The sequence below is a fragment of the Hydractinia symbiolongicarpus genome, chromosome 8 (assembly GCF_029227915.1).
Source record: "Hydractinia symbiolongicarpus strain clone_291-10 chromosome 8, HSymV2.1, whole genome shotgun sequence".
In the NCBI taxonomy this organism is placed as follows: domain Eukaryota; kingdom Metazoa; phylum Cnidaria; class Hydrozoa; order Anthoathecata; family Hydractiniidae; genus Hydractinia; species Hydractinia symbiolongicarpus.
Window position 1 is genome coordinate 11,946,070 of NC_079882.1, and position 17,842 is coordinate 11,963,911.

At 32.1% G+C, this 17,842-nt stretch overlaps 4 protein-coding genes across 4 annotated transcripts; 2 read left to right on the top strand and 2 right to left on the bottom strand.

Moving 5' to 3' along the window:
- Window positions 1-376: 376 nt before the first annotated feature.
- LOC130655145 (F-box only protein 8-like) lies at window positions 377-5,268 on the top strand. The gene is made up of 7 exons (XM_057457852.1): window positions 377-812; window positions 1,797-1,878; window positions 2,477-2,548; window positions 2,638-2,756; window positions 2,973-3,041; window positions 3,306-3,421; window positions 3,855-5,268. Exons 1-7 carry the CDS (start codon window positions 574-576, stop codon window positions 4,151-4,153), a joined length of 996 nt encoding a protein of 331 aa, XP_057313835.1. The 5' UTR covers window positions 377-573; the 3' UTR covers window positions 4,154-5,268.
- A 709-nt stretch (window positions 5,269-5,977) lies between these two features.
- LOC130654794 (uncharacterized) lies at window positions 5,978-8,581 on the top strand. Its single transcript, XM_057457426.1, has 3 exons — window positions 5,978-6,304; window positions 7,760-7,915; window positions 8,428-8,581. Exons 1-3 carry the CDS (start codon window positions 5,981-5,983, stop codon window positions 8,542-8,544), a joined length of 597 nt encoding a protein of 198 aa, XP_057313409.1. The 5' UTR covers window positions 5,978-5,980; the 3' UTR covers window positions 8,545-8,581.
- LOC130654793 (coiled-coil domain-containing protein 138-like) lies at window positions 8,567-15,023 on the bottom strand. The gene is made up of 16 exons (XM_057457425.1): window positions 14,813-15,023; window positions 14,597-14,646; window positions 14,081-14,173; window positions 13,845-13,997; window positions 13,674-13,772; window positions 13,288-13,365; window positions 12,909-13,010; window positions 12,603-12,761; window positions 12,142-12,264; window positions 11,669-11,725; window positions 11,161-11,278; window positions 10,903-10,958; window positions 10,425-10,493; window positions 10,262-10,313; window positions 9,825-9,963; window positions 8,567-9,460 (listed from the first exon to the last, which is right to left on the bottom strand). Exons 1-16 carry the CDS (start codon window positions 15,021-15,023, stop codon window positions 9,310-9,312), a joined length of 1,710 nt encoding a protein of 569 aa, XP_057313408.1. The 3' UTR covers window positions 8,567-9,309.
- Window positions 15,024-15,130: 107 nt separating this feature from the next.
- Window positions 15,131-17,290, bottom strand: LOC130654796 (transcription initiation factor IIA subunit 2-like). Its single transcript, XM_057457427.1, has 2 exons — window positions 17,179-17,290; window positions 15,131-16,642 (listed from the first exon to the last, which is right to left on the bottom strand). Exons 1-2 carry the CDS (start codon window positions 17,273-17,275, stop codon window positions 16,305-16,307), a joined length of 435 nt encoding a protein of 144 aa, XP_057313410.1. The 5' UTR covers window positions 17,276-17,290; the 3' UTR covers window positions 15,131-16,304.
- Window positions 17,291-17,842: the final 552 nt, after the last annotated feature.

Sequence of the window (17,842 nt, forward strand, 5' to 3'; positions counted from 1 at the left end):
TTTGTGAAAAATAGTTTAAAAAGTAGATTACGTGACAAGTGTTTTCTAAATGTTAAGAAAACATATAACTGCACAGCTGTAATATTTTAGTCTGCAAAATACTTTTTAGTATTCTGAGCCGTAAATTATGCAGAGCCATGTCGCTGCATTATTTCCCGCCATCAGTTTTATTTTGCAAGCTTAAATTAAATCAATACGTATACTTCTAAAGCATATTCTGAAGAAACTGATCATCTTTTTAATCCCTTATATTTTGAAAATAGTTTTGTTTTTGTATCGTATTAGCATTTGCAAAAAGTGCATTGTCGCCGTCATTTTTTCTTTAAAAATGCCGGGATTGAAAATTTGCCGGCTTTCTTGTTTAGTCAGTTAAAATTTTTCAAAATTTGTAAAATTGAGACCGTGCTAAGCGAGATCAAAACAAACTGCGCCAGCAAAAATAGAAGTTGTTGGAACATGCTACGTCCTTGAAAACCAACAACCAGCAACCAGTCGTGTCAACTTACTTCCATTGATAACCAATACTCTGTTTTGCTGCGAATTCAGTATGTAGTTGTTTTAAATAAGTTTATAATGGGGCAAGGGATTAGTACTTCTGGTGGTAATCAAATTCGAAGAGATCGAAATGTAAATGATCAGCACCAACAACAACATCAGCAACAAAATGAAATTCCATGGAGCAATTTTCGTGACTTAAAAGAGCTTCCTCCAGAAATAGCAATATCAATTCTATCAAATTTAAATGCTACCGATCTATGCTTGGCCTCTTGTGTTTGGAAGGATCTTGCAGAAGATGATATGCTGTGGAAAGGGTATATGCCATTCATATGTGTTAAAATTCTTGTTGTTTTGGCTGCCTTTTAAAAATTACACCAGTTTTTGTGATATTCTGGTAGATCCTAGACTTAAAATTGAAAATATCAGGATGCCTGTAAATACACAGTAGGGCACACATACAGAGTCACACGTCTCATTTGTGTAAATTTAAGTTTTAAGTTAGATTAAAGTTTTGTAAGGATATTCCTAACATTTTCTTCATGAATAAACATTGAACATAAGCGCTGTTATGTATTATTTAGTTATACTGCAAATAAGTTTACACTACAGCCCTCGGTATTAGCCCAAAAACCAGCAACATAGTTGTTTGCAGCGGCAATTCCTTGGCAATAATCTGCTGACATGAGAGAGTGAAGCGCCGGCAATTTTGCAAATATTATTTTTTGAAGCTTTGTTAGTCTTACTTATCCTTTAAATATCAGTCTTTTTCAGGAGAGGCGTGTGATCGCACGCGCATGCCTTGGCACACTCCTAAATCGTTTCAGGCATATGATTAATCGCACGCCTGAAGGATAGAGTTTTTTTAAATCAACCTATAAAATCCATTTTGTAGCGTGCGATGGCAGCCCTCGAAATAATTTTTGGAGACTCATCAAACAATTTCCATTCTTAACTATTGCAAAGGTGAACGCCGACAGAGCACGGATGAATTAAGTCTGCAAAACTGCACTTCAGGCGGAACAGATATTTTATCGTGGATTTAATTGTAGATAATTACTTCATTTGACAAAGCAATTGGAAACTATAGCATGTCCGAATTTATGAATGGATTTTGAATGGATTTTCTTTATGCCCCAAGTGTTTTTCAAACAAGTTTATAAACGAAACCCACTGGAAAAAAATGTTTTTGCTAATTAAAATGGATCAACTAAAATGAAAACACTATAATGAAAAAATAACAGCATATTTTATTCGAAAGTAGAAAAACTGCAATAGTACCGTGGGATTTTTTTTTTTAGACTTTGCACCACAAAATGGAGCTATACATCCTTGTACAATCGTTTAAGCAAAAAAAGTTCTTGCTCATCCAGATTTGGAAAGGTGAGTTTTGAGTTACATTTTACTGCTTTGACTATTATATACTTTAAAAAATACACATGAAGATATCTTATTGTAAAATAAGAGAGTGGCAATGTTGTTGCAATCAAAATTAAGGACAATACATTATATTGAAAAAAAAACTGTTCTGCTATAGCAATGTTTAGGCTCTGTACAAAGATTCACAGAAGTTTATAATGAAATATTACTATTTAATTAAGCATCTTAAGCATTTAGGCATTTTTTATAAGAAGCTGGTCAAACATTTACCTGGTATACCTGTTTATCCAATTTTTTCCTGCTTAAAACTAAAAAAAAAATTTGCAGAAAAACTACATAAAGCCATAAAGCCTAAACATAATGGTATATGTTGTACCAAAATAATTTACAAATATGGTACAGAATGTATGATGTGATATTGATTATATTAGTAAAAAGTTAGCCGTTTACTAAATATAAGGGTGCAATAAGTTTTTTACTACCAGCACAAAAAATCTATAATTATTTTGAATTTAAACTGAACACAATTTTTAGTAAACATTTAATAAAAATGGAGTAATATTGTATATATTCTATAAATGCGCATTATGTCACCTTTTAGAAGCCGGTTTACAAAACCCTTTATCTGCTTCTTGATGAAGCCACATTGATATTTGCTTTTCGCCCTCCACAAGTGAGTAGAAATATTTAATTTGTTGTGCTTTTTCTTCTTACATCATGACGAAATCTGACATGCCAACTTTTTATACTATTTTTTTGTAGGGCATAAAGTATCTTGTTGATCATGAAATTTTACAAGATAATGCAACTGAGTTAGCAAAATTTTTTGATGGAACCTCAGCCTTGTACCCAAATAGTATTCAAGTATATATGCAAGACAGGTATTTATTGCATTTTTGAATGAGTTTCTTTATATATTATTAATGAGATGACTTGATTTACTGTGCCACTGAGATTTCTCAATGAAATGAGCGCCAAAAATTTGGACATTTTTCTTAACAAACTTTGCACAATTTTTGGGACTTTTTTATGATAAGATAGAAAAAGCGTGTAAAAGTTAGAAACTTATTATTTATTATTTCTGCTGTTTGTGCTAGGCATGATGTACTGGATGAATTTATAAAAATGCAGACATTCACTGACTTGTCAATATGTGACGGATTGCGGTAAGTGTTTGAATGCTAATATAATTTGATATGTACAAGTTGTTTAAAGCAACATATTAAATTGGTAGGCGTTTGTTGGACATCATTAAAATAAAAAAGTCTGTGGTTGTAACAGAATGCTTTTGGTTTTCATGTTTTAGCACATCCTACTCTACATCATAATAGGACATCCCTCTTCTGCATTTTCCCTACCTTTTCTTGATGTGGTTCCTTTACATATATGGTTGATGAAGTATTTAAAAAATTAGCTGTTTTTTTATTTAGGAAGTTCTTTAAGAAGCTGCCACCTCCTGAACAACGTGGAGAATTCTTAGATCTTCTTGTTGAAAAGTTTTCATCAAAGTTTTACGAATGCAATCCAAATTGTGGGTTTAACAGAGGTTTGTTTCATGATTTTAAATAAATAGTGGAATAAAAAAATTGTGACTCTCACCCACTCTATACCCTGTTATTAAATAGTGACAGCAGTTGAAAAATTGTAATGTGTATTTTGGAAGAGGGGAGGGGGGTGATGTTGGCTAGTTTGAAATAGTTAAAAGCATATTTTTTTCTGAATATAAAGTATAGCTTGTTGTATGAAATTTGTATTTTTTTTCCTGAAAGGTAATTAGCTATATAGAGGACTAATAATTTTTTGTCTGTTTTTAGCGGACAGTTTTTTTCCGATCTTGACGACGTGATTGTGAAATGGGAACTTCTTATAAGAGAATGGGTGAGGTAATGAGGGATAGCGGTCACTATGGCACTGAATGCGAGCCTTGAAAATGCTTTAGTACTCTTGATTTTTAAGCTCTCGTTATCCTTTTTGTTTAGATCACATTGCAGTGTTGTGTTATTCATTGCTACTTCTGAGTGTTGATTTGTACAGCCCTCATGTCAAAAATAAGATGTCCAAGAGGGAGTTTATACGTAATAATAGACAAGTGCTGATGGATGCAAATCGTGATATGCTGGGAGACATATATGATGATGTTTATTTAAATGGACATATTGTTCCACACAACAAGCAGATTGGAACCACAAAGAAAAAACATCGTTTTCCGTTCTATAGGCCGTACGGCGCCATTTTTGAATTTAAGCCAATCGAGTTGAAGTTAAATTGCTCTTGTTAATATGTACAGTGGATTTATTTTTGCGTGTCAATTTTTTAACATGATTTTTTCCCCCAAGTATTTTTTTTTTTAAATGATGAAAGCTGGTCGATTTGTGGAGAAGAGTTATTTTGGCATAAATAAAGTAAAACCCTGGGTTTATATTGCTAGCTACCATTGAAGCAAGTATATAGAAACCTGTGACAAATTACAAATATAGATTCTCGTTTTCAAATTTATGTCAGAAAAGTATTAAAAAAACGAAAAACCGACGTGTTTTGTTATCGCAAATTAGTCATGAAGATTTTTCGAGAGAATAAATTTTGGAAATTTGTCTCACAAATAAATTCTGTAAGGTATGAGTTGCAGAAAAATTTAGCTTTTCGAAAACTGATCGTATTTTCTGCGCTTCATTCTAAAGTTATTTTGCATTAATATAACTTAATATATGTTCGGTTAAGTATTCGTAAAATTTATTTTAATAGTTTTTTAAGTCATGTGACTCTGTGTTGTTTTTAGTGTTTAAGCTAAAATATTTTTTTGTTACACATATCCATTTATCTAGTAGTGGTTTTCCACGTTATTTACTTTTTGGATATATTTTCACGAATTGCACGATTCACCAAAGTACATAGTTCTCACTTAACGTTACTGTTTCGTAGAAATTTGGTAAATATTTTTTGTTTTGGCAAAATTATCCAATTTGCATAATATATCCATAACAGAATACACGTAACAACTGGGTGGTGTACAAATGCTAATACTGGTAATTTAAGCTTTAAATAACTTGGACCGCATAAATTTCGCGAACTTAGCGACATTTTTATTTTAACTTTTTTAAAAAATGACTTGTTGACTTTAGGACTAATTGTCGTCATCGTCGTTTGTGCTATTGTCGTCGTCTCTGTTATAATCGTCTATGATATGTTGCCTTCGTTCTTCTTGCTTTCGTCATCGTCGTTGTTTGTATTTTTGTCGTCATTTTCGTCGTTGTTCTCGTCGTTAGTGTTGTCGTTAATGCACATATTTAACTTTTTTTTATATATAACGAATCCATTTGAATGAATAGTTAATATAATAGCTTCTTGTAATTGAATATTAAGTAAGATTCTGTACAGATAAATTCCTACTAAACAGGTGTTGTGTTTTTGTTGTCTCGCAACTTAGTACCTAAACCATGAATACAAATCATTATTGACACAGTTTTTTCCTTAAGCACTAAACTCCGTGAAAACTTTGTGGTGATTCTCAATGTTAACCTCGTTCCAAGGGTCTTTTGTCTCTAATCGGCGCAGCGCTTATTAATAGGTATGCAAATAGAGACAACAGGTCCTGCGATCGAGGTAGCTTTAATGCTTTTTACCTCAAAAAGTACCTGCAGGATTCACATTCTGTCGGGAAAGTCATGGACGGCCTCGTTTCCAGGGCATCCTGCTTTTTTTATTAATAACAGCTCAGGAGCAAAGAGGCCCTGGGAACGAGGAGAATCAGGTATTGTCAGGGATATTATTGAAAGATTTTGGTATTGCCTTTCAGTTATTTCGGATGGTCAACCAAAACTATTTTCATTTTTCACGGCAAAATTGAATTTTAGATGTGTCCTTAAAATTGGCAATGATTTTTAGTTTGATTATCAACACCATCTTAAAATAGCTTTAAAATAAATTTAATGTCGGAAATTTAATTAACATTTAGCGGACCGTTTTCAGGATGTCTATTGTACGCGTGCTAAATTACTTATATCAACTGGCGTGATAAAAAATTTATGTCGTTTAAAATTTAAATAGAAAATCATATATAAACACCGAAAACTGTAACGTGTTAATATATTTCTGATCCAGAGCAAATATGATTCTTTTCCTCATATTTATGTTCTCTGTTAGTCAGGCGCAAAGGATTGTGTACAATACCACACATTGCAAAGATGATAGTTTACTGTTTAATTCCACCAATGTTTTGCCGCACTCTCCAGCATACGCCATGTCGATTTCAAGTTCGACATATCAAGCAAATAAGCCAATCACGATTGATGTAAGAGCTTGTCATAAACATGGTATTCGAGCTTTTTTGCTGAAAGCTTCGATTCAGGGATACGTTCCTGTTAGTTCGTTCGATCCTTTGACACAACTGGGAACAATATTGGTATCTTGTGGAGTAAGAGAGTTGAGACAGGTGAGATTAATTGCTTTGTTTGAGAATGAATGGAGTTTCAACAGTTCTGAGTTTAAGGGAAATTTCAGAACTAAACATTGCTGTTCGTGTTTATCACAGCATATTTTTACACGACACAAAATTGATGGCAATGCATTTAAGCATGCATGATTTCACTCGCTTAAATTTGTGCTGAACAACGGCAATCATTGAAAACAAAAAGTGTGATTACATTCAGCATTTTAAAGCCTGTTGTTTCCGCGGAAATTTAAAAGCAAGACACTTTTAACCTCGTCCCCACGGTCTTGTGGTCCTGAGCCGTTATTACGAAGCGGACGCTATCCAATTTTTTAAAAAGGTAAAATGACATGGGAACGAGATTGATACACTTTTTTCCAGATTTCAGAAATTTTAAACTACTTACTTAAGTTGAACAAGAAGCCCTGGGGGCTCTAAGATTTTCCGCGCGCTAACAAAATATTTGATGAAAACCTGCTAATTCGTTGTGTTATTGTGCCAAACATTCGAAGGGGTTTGGTGCATGAACCTCTGAAGATAAAGCACGCCAGTGACATTATATCTTACAACAAACGCAGACAAAACGAAACGTGTCATAATAAACTCACATTTTAAAATAAATTGCTAACAAAAATACAGCCTATAATTGCGATTGAAACGTTTATGGTCTTAAACGGCATTTAGTTGACAAAAAATCTAAATTTTGATGTGACCATCATTTTCAGCATACTTTTTTTATTAACTGTGCCAATTTTTGTCGAAAATAAAGTAGTTTTAATTTTTGGATAAATTTTGGCCTGAAATGACATTTAGGTGACAAAAAATCAAATTTTTGTACCATCATCATTTTCAGCATACTTTATTTGCTAACTGTGCCAGATTTAGCCGAAAATGAAGTGGTTTTAATTTTTGGACCAATTTTGGCCTAAAATGGCATTTAGGTAACAAGAAATCAAAATTTTGATGTCACCATCATGTTCAGCATACTTTATTTGTTAACTGTGCCAAATTTTGTTGAAATTAAAGTAGTTCTAATTTTTAGACCAATTTTGGCCTAAAATGACATTTAGGTGACAAAAATCAAAATTATTATGTCACCATTATGTTCAGCCTACTTTATTTGTTAACTGTGCCAAATTTTGTCGAAAACAAATACCAATTTGGCCTGAAACGTCATTTACATGACTTCCCAGTACTTAGGGAGCTTAGGTACGAAGTTTAAATCTGTGACGGAGGAACGTGAAATCCCAGGGTCGATTTTTTCTCAAAAAATGTTCCGAAAGAAAAAAACGACGGTTTTAAAGAATTTCCTACGCCTTCGGGCGCGGAAATTCAATAATCTTGGCGAAATTTAATCAACTTAAGGCAGATTTTGGAATGAAAACACGGACAGTGGAATAGCATTAAAAATCTGTTCGACCACTTATATCTAATTTTTGTTTTTTGTACACATTTTAGAATCGCATCCAGTATAATAACAATCCGAGCTTAGAATTGATGAAATTTCGTTGGATTCCACCGCAATCTGCGCATGGAAACATCACCTTTCACTTTACTGCTATACCTACGGTTCCGTCCATCTATTGGTTAACATTTTCAAGCAATTATCAACTGGTATGAAGTTTGATTTTTCTCCCACCAAGCTCACATGTAATTGAATTGATCAGTGCTAATCTAAATCAACAAGTGTTCTCCTCAGTTGGAGTTGAATTGAATTTCTAAACTTATTGAGATTTTCTTGAGATCAACCGCGTTTTGTTTATTTCACAGGGATTTAAGTCGATTTTTTCGATGTTTTTTTATCTGGCAGTAATTTTACAGAAGAATTTCTTCTTTTCCTTATAGTATATTTACTATATTTTATGGTATATTTTAACTACAGAGACCACAACAAAGTGCGCCATCGTGCCCTTTCAAGACTTGCTTTCTTGGATTATCAAAAAAGTTACGGAATACTCCGCACATTTTTCCTTGAGAAAATTTCTCCAAATAGAATAAGGGGAAATGTGGTTGGATGGCTCGAACTGGCAATTAGTTGAAAGTCTTTTCTTTATACCTTTTTTGACTGTTTAGCTCTGTTTTAAATTTCGACTCTTCAAATCTGATAATCTCTTGATTTTATGCAGGGTGACGAAACTTACATCAGCGTCCAGCAGAAATGTTCAGCCGACGGACGACTACTGTATAGTATAACAACATTCACAGCTGCTGTTGTTCTGGTGATAGCCCAACACGTATTTTAACATGGATGAAAAACAAATTACGAAAAAAAATTATTCTAAATATTTTTTTATGAATATCCGAAGGCGTTACAAATTTACACTAGTTTTAAAAAACCTTTCTATATATTATTTTATCATACATAATAATACAGTCAAGAAATTTGTTTTTACATAAAAAAAAATTTTCAGTCAAAATTATCTATGACAGACATCAATAAATACTTGGAAACCAACAAACCAGCGTTATGTAAATGTATAACTATCTCACATCTCTTGCTTAACATTCTCGATAGTTATTCGTACTAACTAAAAAAATGGAACTCAGCATAGTTAATGTTTTACCTTCTAAACGCCAGTTACTCAAAGGAAATAAGTTTCACGGAAGTTTTCACCTTCATTATTAAGTTTCCGAAGGGTTTCTTACAAAGTAATAGTCCCGACCGAGAGAAAAGTAATTCAATTCACAATTGCCTTGATTGTTTTTCTTAAAAGTTTACCTTTGTTACCAACAATTTTAGCAATTCTTTTAAATTAATAGATGCCAACATGGTTTATAAATAGCCCAACATGAAACATGTGGGTATCAAAAATACCGATAAATTTTCCACAAAATTTACATTTTTAAAATATATATTATTTTTCTTGCGATTCTCCCATCAAACAGCCGACAGTGATTTTTCGATCTCTATAAATCATCATATTAGGATTGTCAGTTAAACTGCAGGAAAGATAGCAACTCTAACGAAAACCGTAAAAACTTCTGGCAAAACAAAATTGCACCGAAAATTAATTAACTTTTAACGTTTTCATTGACTCATAATTAAATAATATAGATCGTAAATTCAGCTGTAAGAACTCTTCATTAGGACTACAAGTGCGCGCCAATTCTGTAACCACAGTGGAGACTTGGAGAGCGTCTAAGATAGGTTTGTTCGCCCTGAAAAACAGATGCAACAAAAGATGAAACAATATACAATATATCTTTAATCTAGTGATACGATAAATGACTAAATAGCTGTTCTCTGTAGCCATGCTCTTAGAAGTAAAAGTCATAAAAGAGCGGTTACTTGAGCACTTTTTACACGCAGAACTTAGGTTAAACCCTAACTCAAACGAGTTTTTGTTTCCCCCGTTCTTAACACAAGTACAGAAAATTCACTGGATATGAGAGTTTAAGGTGTTTATTTTGCCATTTACAGCAAGTTATAATCTCGACATAACACACAGTTAACAACCACTGAGTTACGAGTTCCATTATTTGACAATAAACAGTGTATTTTAATGTCAACAATATAATTTACCTTAACTTTGACAGACGTTGCAAGAGTAAACTTAGTTTTTCCATCAACGGTATATCCTCTTTGCTGCTCTTCATAATTGAAACAATAGCTTGAATCCACTCAACAGAACTTAAACCTTCAAGAAATCGCTGCAAGTAGGCTATTAAGAAAATTAATTGTAGTATTATAAAATGCTGAGTGGGTAAGCTATATATCCCAATGCTTCAAATAAACGCCCCCTTCTATTGAACGACCCCACTCCAAAAACCACCCCTTTTCTATTTTCTTTTCAAATAAACGCCCCCTCTTTTAAATGGCTCCCCTAAAATACGAATGAATAATATAAACCCTAGTGTTTATTTGAAACATTACTATAGTATAACCCACGTCAATGGCTACATGTCTGAGAAGGCAAAGAGACAAGCAATTGAAAATTATATTAAATGAAAAATTCTCACGAGATTCAGCTGCCATGATCATTAAAATTTCTGTTGTGAACATCAAGTTGACCTAAAAAGTAACATAACCAAATATTCATAAAGAATGGAAATAATAGACATTGATAGCATCTAGAAATTAAAGTTAAAAATTACAAAGAATAAAAGCGAATTACAGACTAACCTTATTTGTAAGTTTGAATAATGGTTGGAGTAAAACTGTCCCATGATGCTCCAGAAATATATCTTTGCACTACAATGGAATGCAAAATAAAATTTCTACATTGTATATTGTTAGTCATAAGAATATAGGAATCGAATGGCATTTATTACCATGGTACTTTAAATGAACATATGCAACAGCCGCTTGGATATATACGATTGATGTAACATTTACTGAGATCATTTTCTTAATCCGTTTTTCAACCAGAGAAGAATTTCTAACAAAAGTTTTAGGATATTTGTGCCTATATTTAACAATTTATCATTTTTACAATACTGTTCTGGGTCAAAATCAAAGGCGTTTTATAAATGTTCTCAGCTTCCAAGTTGGTCACTCTGGTCACTCTGGGAACCCTTTCAATAGGTTCTTAGTAGTCTATTTTTCACAAAGATTTTATAGAGATATTCTAATAGATAATTTTTTAAAAAAAACCACCTACCAATTCAATTCTTAACTGCATGTTCATATCACGAAACACATGAGCAATTATATCAGCTGAGAATAACAAGAGAGAGAATAAAAAATTACAACGTCGATTCCCAGCAAAATTATGAATACTTTTTAACGCACATCAAATCGAACTAAAAGATTAAGAACGTTTGTGTTTCCATGTGTATATACATGACTTTGCTTGGTGTTTCTTCACACTTCGTCTTCAAATCCAAATGGAACGATTTTCGTGCAGTTAACAACCTACCTTGTGAAATGGTATGTAGTATAATGAGCGAAGATATCAATTTAACACGTCTATTTGAGCTTTGAAAGAACGATCCTTGTTGACGCATATTTGAATCTTTAGTTTGGTTGGACCCATGCTAAAAAGGAATGGTTACCACATCGTTGATTCTCGACATGTATTAGCCAACAAATCATACTCCATGTATCACACATTGAGATGAGTTCTTTGTTGACACTAATTGGCCATCATTTGCATGTCATACCGATGACAGGAAAAAAGACATTATAATGGATCTAGTCTGCTTTATTATATAACTTTACTACACAAGATCACAAATACAGGCTGTCAAATACTTCTGATTGACTATCTAAGCCTAAAATTCCTGGCCCCTACCGACATTTTAAAAAAAGACTAAATTTTCCTGACAATTTTGCTATATTTTCAAAATTCCTGGCATTCCTGACAGAGTGGACAATGTGTATACAAAACTTAAAAAGGTAACGGAACAGAGACAAAATATATCTACCTGAGCTTGATACAATTCCTCACCAATTTTTCTATAGGTTGCAGCATGAGAGAATTTCTAAAAATATAATGTTGTTGCATATGTACATCTAAATCATGTATAAGGAATTCTGGTGGGGGTCCAGTTCTAAAGGTTTTTAATTACACTGCAGCTTCAGTTGCAAAGTTAAGTTCTGGTGGAAAAAATAATTGTCTGTCTATATAAGCATGTATTCGAAGTTTTGTCTAAAAACAGGATCAAAGATGTAATCAAAATTTTCTTTGTTTGAAATACATAATTATTTAAAACTTATCAGCCACCAAAACTATAATTTTATTTTCTGTGGAGTTTCCCTTCACAAAATGTTTTTAAATTAAATGTTTCCTAATAAATACCTCTAGGATTCGGGTGATCTAGTACTAAGTTTCTTATACACTTGCTTCTTGTAAAACAATGAGTGTGTAACACTACAATAAACCTAATATTGTTTTTACCTGAGAGCTTTGTGTAAGATGAGCGTAGAGGAGAGACCAATAAATAAACTGTATAAATGCTAATTGAATGTTATCCTTCATACAAGAAACTTCGTGAAGAGTGTTAGATATTAATATCACAATCTGAAAAAAAATTAAGTTTCAAGATTTCTAATTTAAACAAGCACTCCATACATTTCAAGATCAGACATTTTTAATTAAAACTCCCAACATTCTCCTCATAGATAAAGCAAACTTATAGTAAATCAATCATTCTTTAAGAACAGACCTGAAATATAATTCTTGCCAATATTTTGAAAATGAAAATAGTTGTGATTTACCATAAAAAACCTAAAATTCCTAAAATTGCTGATATTCCTTACTTTTTCCTGACATTTCCAAGTTGTCTGACGTCCGTGATCGAACGCACAACTAGTATATATATATATTTTAGCATCTGGGATTTTAATAAATGATTTTACCCTTATCGATCTTTCATTATTACTTTCTACAACAACATCACATTCAATGTGTGTTGGGCTACCAACTTTTACCATGTTATCAATATGTTGTTTCAAGTGAACATCTGACACCCATTGAAGCAGTGTTGAAAATACTTCATAAAATGTTCCTGTTATTGTCTAAAAAAAATTGTTAAAATTAAAAGTATGATACTGATTTTCACTAGAATACCATCAACACAAGATTGCCAGTAGAGATTCCACAAAACCTCTTAACAATAACACAATCTAACATACAAATTTTAAATTAAATTTCCTACAACTCACCGGCGTGGTTTCCTTTTTCTTAGACAAATTTCGATCTTTGGTGGTGTTAGAAGATGATTCGTTATGTTCCATCAGTTGTTGGTTCAGAATATCTATCTTTCTCTAAAGTAGTAAATATCATTGTTATGAATATTGAAAGAACCCTGTCAGAGTTTATGTAAAATAGATCGAAGGTTTTTACATGAAGTAAAAGCGTCTTGGAGGTTAACATTGCATAGTAAAAACACATCCTAATTGCAAAAGTTGTTTGCAGTAAATATTTTAGCAAATTGTCAAATCCACTTATATAAATTCCTTTTATATTTTAGAAAGTTACAAAAAATAACTGCTACCGTGAAAACTATACCATTCTTTAGAAACTAAATTAATTAAAACGAACTTGCAAATTTGCTATTCGATTCTGTAAAGCAGATTGTTTATCTTCGTAAACTTTTATTTTTGATTGACTTGATGCAAACTAAAAGTAAATACATACATTAACAAACAAATATTTCAGCAGCAAAAATTGGGTGGGAAAAATATTTTAAAATTTTATTGGACAGATTTTGCCTAAAATTATAGGCGAAAGTTTAAGTGAGAAATGGCTGCTTTTTTACAGCATTTCATAACACTTTTTTACGTGATTATAACACAACACATAAAAGAACTATTTGTTGGCAAATCATTTATTAAATAACTCTACAATTATTTCATTGTTGTAAACCTCTGGATAATAGAGCACACCACAGAAAATAGAGGCAGCTATTTGCAAGATTAGATGAATACCTGTTGCTTTAAAGTGCCATTTGCTTTTTTAACAATTTTAAAGGAATTTCTAGTTTTTGTATTTTCTTTTTGCATCTCCGTTAATTTCATCTGGCAGGTCTAAGAACAAGAATCATACATGTTTATATGCACAAAGGTTTTTTCTCAAAAATATATTCTGCATTCTTTTACCTCCTCTACTTCTTTACATCTTTTCTTAACTTCTTTTTCAATAATTTCTTCAAGAGAGGATGCATATTCTGATAGTTGTTTCTCAACAGTGTCAAGATGACTTTCTCTTTTTCTGAGCTCTAAATCCCACTGACGTAGTCTTTTATTTTCGTGCTGAGCATAAAACAAAAAGGGAGTGTTAAAATCAAATCTCCAAAATCACCAAAACAATAGCAGAAAAATAAAATAAAAATAACCTGCAACTTATAATTAATGTCACATAATTCCTCATGTACTTTCTGAATATGTTTCTGTTCTTTATGTATGTATTCTTTTTCTTTGTGCACTCTCTAATAGAAGTAATAAAAAAATTGCGTTACAAATCAAGTTTAACCAGGTTGAATTCGGGAATTTTCAATATATATATATATGTCCTAAATTTTTTCACAATCAATGCATTTAAAACGCAAACACGAAAACTTGTATACCAGACTATCTAATTCACGTTAGCACTTACCAATTGCTTTTAGGGCAGTGCTGACGTGTTAAGAAAACTAGTCAATAATTAGGTTATGTGGTAAAAAATTAAAAATAAAAAGACTGTATACGGATTTAAAAAATTCATTTTTTTGATTGTTTGATACTACAAAAACATAACTACGAAATGTGAAATGATAAAACATTTTAAAACTTCAATAAGTTCATATACAGATAAACCCAGATGTTTTTTTTTTATTTATTTAACATAAAAATATTTTTTCGTTTAAACAAACCTGTCGTTCTTCCTCCTCTAAATCAGTGAGACTGCTGTTGTCCTCATCACCTATCATGCGGACACAAAACATAGGAATTATAAACAAAATTCTGTTTATCAAGAAAGAAAAAATACATTTAAAAGGTATTAAAATGTTAAAAGATTTGTAACAGTTATTAAAAACATATGTCAACCAATATTAGACTTTATGAAGAATAAAAAGTGTAACACAAACCAGAATAGTTTTGTCTTCTATGCTGTATTTTTTTTCGTTTTTGAACTGTCTTTATCAGATCAAGCAAGCCATTCATAACATCCTGTTCATTATACAGTTCTTCCTCAGAAGCTTCATCATATGTTGAGCCATTCAGACTCTTGTCGTCATATACAGCATATGATTGAGGTGATCTTGAACTAGATCTATTTTTAGATTCTGCTTTTCTCATTGAACCTAATTCTTTCTAAAAATATCTCTACATGTTTATCAATGGCAATTCTACTTGCAATACTTTCTAATGCGTGCCTCTTAAAGTTAAAAATCAAGATGAGTGAGGAATAAGAAACATTATTATCTCTTCACAAAGATCATCAATAAAGATAATAAATTTTTTCTCAGTTATTCAGTTTATATATACCACATTTATAAAAAGATGGAAACTGCAAAAAATATAAAAAACATGTTAGTTTTCTAATAAATTTGTTATCACATGTATAAGGGCATTCCTAATAAACACCTCCTCTAGGTCAAAACTTTAATTGAAGGGGATTTACCATATAAGAAATGAAATGTACCTATATTTGCGTTTTACAATTTCCATTTAAATAATTCACCTAAAAGACTTCTCTTTTCAACCACACACACTAATCAGTTAAAGATCATGAAGTCACAGGACCCTCTGATCATAGGTAAATTAGAACCGTAACTTCAAAGTTTTTCAAACACTAAACACTAAATCAATTTTCAAATTAAGATAAAAAATTGTAACCCGATATGATAAACAACATATATGAATACACGGAAGTTTTTGTAAAATCAAGCAGTTAATAAAATCTATTTAAATTTATGCTTCTATTTTTCAAATAGTATATTTAAAGCTTACCTCCTAAAAAACAAGCTGTTTTCATACGAATGAGCCTGAAGAATTGTCTATAAACTTTCTATTTTTTTGAAAATTTTTGATTGGCTTTAGAAGTCTTGATAATCATGCATGGCATGTTATTTGATATGAATGAGGTGTTATTACAAGGTCTTTTAAGGTATAGCTTAAATTTGTATCTGGTATCTGGTGATGTAAATACATTTTTACCTATGAATAATAATATTTAGTTATCCAAATTATCATTCATAGGAGCAATTGTTTTTTAGCATGCTTATAATTCCACATACATCACAGAAAAAATAAAGATTTTATTAAAAGGTAAAAAGATTCATACACAAGCTTTTGCAAATAACACAACAACATAAGTTACACAATTGTAGTGCAACAGGTAGCAGAAAATTTGGTAGGGTAACTTTAGAAGTAACAAAAAATACGGAGACTGAATAAAACTTTAGGATTGTGACTCGTACTTCATAATTCACTTTTTCGAAGAAACAATAAAAAAAATAACCCTACAAATCAAACTCAAAAACAGAAATAAAAAAAGTTTGGCAAAATATATAATGCCTTCACAATAAAAATAAATACATAACCCAAAAATATGCAAAGGTGGTAGATTGCGCCATGTCACTCATCTGTACCCCCCTTGGATTCCTTTCCATCACAGGCTACAATCTTTACTTTATCAACTTTTATTGAGTCACCAACTTCACGAAAGGTGACATTATTCAGTACAAATGTCCAGACATTATCACAAAAACGATATACATTTAGGCGTCCTTTGAAATTAATTCTGTTCTTTACTTTTGTGGCTAAAGCAGAATTAATAGCCTTATCAAATTGAAGCAAAACTTGCAGTGCAAGCTGTGGCGAGATTTGCTGTGACTGTATCAACTCGTCAAGACTCTCCTGAAGGCTATTGCCCAATGTTGTGTTTCGATATAGTTGATAGCTCATTGTGTTTCCTGTCAGAAAAAAAAAGAAAATACAAAAAATGGGTTTATTCAAGGAGTGATCTATTTGCAATTGCAACATAGCTACACAAGTTCAAAATTTCAGCCAAACAATGTCTATTAAGAGCTAGATGTTTTATTTGTCAATGCTCTCAATAATGGAAATTTTTCAGGCTCCAAAAACAAGTGAAGTAAAACATAATCATTCCTTTCGACTACTGCCATATGAGAAAAAAATGCTCAAAGGAAAAACTAATAAAAAAAATCCAAAATATGTTTTTAGGTAGTTCAACATGTCATAATACTTTTAAAGTTTTTCCAACAGAGCATCCACTATAAATTAGAGTCTACGTCAGCCAAAAGAGCCTACACTAAATCTGCAATGCAATATTACTACTTAAGTATCCTCCTGTTTTTGTTGAAACTGTCAGTTGAAGGTTACAGTAAAAAGATAAACAAAGTAGTATAAGGTTACCATTTACAGTTAAAAGCACTAAGAGTACAAAGTGAAACCTGTATAAAGTTTGGTGCGAAATAGCATCCTTTACCTTGAATATGTGTGTCCCACTTGGGGCATGTGCGGAAGTCTCGCAAAAAAATACAACTTCGCGGTTTTAAATTCAGATGTTGCCAAATTTCAACCATCACACTTGCGAATTTTGCTGCACTTAGAGGTTTTTGATTTATTATAAGGGATTGTTCATAAATAAAGTTCGAAAGTTTTTTCACGAGGTCAATAAATTTCAAATATGTATAAATATTAACAGGGCTTGGCGATAAGCCTAACGGGGCTTGGTGATAAGACAACTTGTGCCTTCTTTTTGCTCCAGCCACTTTTGTAAATATTTAAAGAAATTAAAGCCTTTAACATTTATATAACGGCGAAATATATATATATATATTTCGCCGTTATAAATGGTTGACGTCCAGCCTTGTCCCAAGGGCTTTTGTCTCTCATCGACGTTGCGCTTATTAATCGCTGTTCGATTGGGTTTAACGTCATTTGTAAGCAATCCATAATAGAATTTGCTCTTGCTATTGCTCCACTTTAGCCGACTCATTTAAATGTCACGTCACATGACATTATAATATACTAATTGTTAGCCGGTGGAAAATCCACGGGTTTGCCCGTCTTTAAAGTATCGCATTTCGTTTTGCCAAAACGTGACATTTTCTTTGCAGTCAGACAGACACGGCTATTATAAATGCAGT